This window comes from Priapulus caudatus, unplaced genomic scaffold (assembly GCF_000485595.1).
Source record: "Priapulus caudatus unplaced genomic scaffold, Priapulus_caudatus-5.0.1 Scaffold1284, whole genome shotgun sequence".
NCBI classification, from domain to species: domain Eukaryota; kingdom Metazoa; phylum Priapulida; class Priapulimorpha; order Priapulimorphida; family Priapulidae; genus Priapulus; species Priapulus caudatus.
Window position 1 is genome coordinate 70,474 of NW_014578345.1, and position 3,436 is coordinate 73,909.

The 3,436-nt window shown below is 41.2% G+C and overlaps 1 protein-coding gene across 1 annotated transcript; it reads left to right on the forward strand.

Moving 5' to 3' along the window:
- The first annotated feature begins 1,577 nt into the window (after window positions 1-1,577).
- LOC106816092 (F-box/LRR-repeat protein 13-like) lies at window positions 1,578-3,238 on the forward strand. The gene is made up of 5 exons (XM_014820647.1): window positions 1,578-1,838; window positions 2,057-2,236; window positions 2,423-2,490; window positions 2,865-2,983; window positions 3,201-3,238. The coding sequence occupies exons 1-5, from the start codon at window positions 1,761-1,763 to the stop codon at window positions 3,236-3,238; spliced, it is 483 nt and encodes a 160-aa protein (XP_014676133.1). The 5' UTR covers window positions 1,578-1,760.
- The last annotated feature ends 198 nt before the right edge of the window (window positions 3,239-3,436 follow it).

Consider the following 3,436-nt stretch of genomic DNA (forward strand, 5'->3'; position numbering starts at 1 on the left):
GAGCCTCTACCCAAAAAGTTTAGGCTCATCCTTATTTTGGATATCTGCCCCCTGACTATAGGCACCGCCCTATGCACCTATGTTCCACATAGATGCGGGAAGGATTTAACTTTAACTAACTTAAACACGTAGACCTGTCCGGGTGCGGGAAGGTACGAATCTATCTCCCCTGAGTTTGCAATCGAACGGTAACTAAACAATGTAAGTAGTCGTGAACGCGTGAGCGATTCGCGGCTGCACAACGCACAACTGCGTGATGATGGCAGTGAACGAAGAAGCAAAATATCTAAGGCATGTCCATTTAGATTTAAGTTACAGGACTGGGGTATTCCATGCACTGACGCAGTTACGGCAAAGATTTGAGCCGCTTTGACAACACTTAAGCTTGTTCGTGATATAGACTTATTATAATGACTGGTTAAGAAGTCATCATCTGTGTAAAATCGGAGCTTCATCATCCAAAAAGTGAGTTTGAGGTCTTGCTCGCCAACAAATAAACCTACGTACCTAAAAAAAATATCTAAAAAACAAATAAACCTACCAGTAGGTAACTTATTTCTTTCACTGTGGCTCTCCCACCATCGAGGGCTGCGCTGACCTTTGAACTCGACATTCGCTTTTGTCGCAGGTGACGGCAAAGGGACTAGCCACGATTGCGAGGTCCAGCAAGTGCCTGGAGTCGGTGGTGCTGAACGACCATGCACGACTCGGTGACCAAGCGTTACTGGTGAGTGATGTAAAGTTAAACTACTGCTGAGTGGTGTAAGCTGCTACTATCACGGGTGTGGCTGTATCAGTAGACATCACAAGCACACGTAACCTCTTAACCTCGTGAATAATGGTCTTCAAAGTCCAATGGACTACATCAAAGACGGAAAGAGACAAAGTTGATCAGATATTTAGAACAACATTGCGGATCGCAGTAGAAAAAGCCTCAAATTTGCAATTTACTAGAGGAGGAAGGGAGATAATTCCAATACGGAATGATAGAAACAAAAAAGCTAAACTTAAAGGGATTCTCAGAAGATGGCACATGTCGAAAGCAATGATCACGCTCACATTGACCTAACGACGAATCAACCGCTAGAATCGTACGCAGCGATACTCGTTCCTAAACCGACGACAGCAACTAAGCTAATTAATTATAATTAAGATTATAAGTTAAATTGACGACGACTCCCTCGCAGGCGTTCACGCGGAGCTGCCACCTGGTGGGGAGTCTGTCGCTGCAGCGGACGCCGGGAGTGACGGAGTCGTCATTGTGCACGCTCGGTGCCATGCCCCGTCTCACCGAGCTCAAGGTCGAAGGTAAGCTTCAAGGTCGTTCACTTGTTGTTAGTCAATGTTTGTAATAGACTTACTCAATAGTTCAATAGTCTATTTTTAGTTTTAAATAAATTGTTTTAAACTTATAGATAAAAATTATATGATTAAATGTAAATTTTTATAGTATTTTTTATTTTATATCTATGGGTTATCGTTTAAGCCGTGTCGCTTTCTTTCAAGTTGTGTCGCTAGATGGCATTACTAATACGCGTGTATCGCGCATCGTAATTAGATTTTACCATCAACTTCTTTACTGTAAACAAATTAAATTTTTTCATAGATACCGTCCTTATTAAGTATTTGTGATGTCAATATATTGTTATAGTGTCTATATGCCGTAACATATGAACGCGCTTCTTCATAGATAGGTGTTGGTGACGTGGATAACACTGCAAAGTAAATCGTGGTCTGCCTGAATTATTAATTCATTGATTATGGCACCGTCGTTGAGATGGAGTGATCCAAAAATAAAGTGCTACTTTGAGAAACACGATGTTCCGGGATTGTTTGAGGTAAGCTTATCTAAATGTACGTTAACTATAGTATTAGTATAATTGTTTGCGCACTGACGCCATTGCTATTACTGCTTAGCAGACGATAATAATAACATGGCCATCTGAAACCTATAAATACTACATACGCGTCATGACTCATGTCACGGTTCTGCTGGCAGGAAGGCCCTCTCTCACTTAATGTTGATCTCAAGTTGACACAATTTCGTATTCTTCAGAGCTTGCTGACAGCTCTGCTGGTCATGTGTCCGCCGGACCCCGAACGATTCGTGAGTGACTGCCTCCAACATTTACTGCTCACTCACACCACGCATGTGTCGCCCGATTACTTCATAGCCGAAGACATCAAGCGCAGTGCCACGAAAAAACAAGTAACAATCGCCGATGACGAAGATGTGGTGAGCATGCATGGTTATACCTCTGTTATCTAATATAATATATTTACATTATGGTAAATTAAAAAACGTGCTGAGGGATACTACATCCTTCAGCACGTTTTTATAATTTACAGTTGATTAAAGTTCATTGTTAAAGATTTGTGTAGTTTTGCTGGTCGAGTAGTTAACTAACCGGCGATTTTTCAGCCCACACCGGAGATGCTCGTACTGGCATACACATTCCTCAACAAGTTGTACTTAAGCAGAACATTTAGGTGAGCATTTAATTTACGATCTAGATAACAAATAATCCGAGGTTCGGATGTGATTACAACAGCGACATTACATTACGAACGCATGTAGTCGCTTCTGTCACGTAATCAGGAGTGTAAATATAGACAATATATATATAGTGTATAATGGTATATAATGTATAATAAAGTCTATAGATTACACGGAGTCCTGATGTTATCACATGGTATCATGGTAGCCGATAGTTAGAGACTATAAGAAGCAGCATTTAGATGTATTTTTGTGCGTGACTTCATATATGTTATTCGCCATGTACTGGTCTCTCGTTCACGCACGCATAGCGACGACAGTCGAGAGGCACGAGTCGCGATTTGTGATCGGTGCGTGATTGTCGCAGGGCGTGGAGAACGTACACTGTGACGCAGAAAGCCTGGAAAAAGGCGTGCTGCAAAGTGCCATCCTTCATGCAAGCAAGCGTCGAGAGCAACGGTTGCTCGATATTTTCTACGGTGGATCGTATCCATGTTAATTACCTATGACAGACCCCAGCAGGACGTGGGAGTATTTTGTGTACTCGTTGTGAAACCTATACTAGCATTTACTAGTGCTAACAAACCTATATATGGTAAATCTATATATGGTAGTGATTCCTAACCTATGGTACCTACAAATAGTGTGATTTAGAATGGCGTACGTCTGCGTTTATGGTTATAATTTCCTAATTGATTCTCAGAAATGGGTGAAGTTTCGACAGAGAAGAAGGAAAGGTAACGCTAATGCATGCTCTTGTGAATCTCGCGTGGTTTGTTAATCTCTATCTGCACAATATTTACTATGTATACAATTATTAATTATTACAATAGGTTCACACCTGTAATAAAGTTAGTACATGCATGTCTGTTTGCATTCTCATGCATTAAAAACTGCGTTAGGGGAACACCTCTATAGAACTGACACCTGTCTATAGAG

Excerpts from the sequence above, each read along its gene's own strand:
- LOC106816092 (XM_014820647.1), top strand. The coding sequence starts at position 1,761 with ATGGCACCGTCGTTGAGATGGAGTGATCCAAAAATAAAGTGCTACTTT. Across the intron at positions 1,839-2,056 it reads ATGTTCCGGGATTGTTTGAG|AGCTTGCTGACAGCTCTGCT; the intron begins GTAAGCTTATCT and ends CGTATTCTTCAG. Across the intron at positions 2,984-3,200 it reads GATATTTTCTACGGTGGATC|AAATGGGTGAAGTTTCGACA; the intron begins GTATCCATGTTA and ends ATTGATTCTCAG.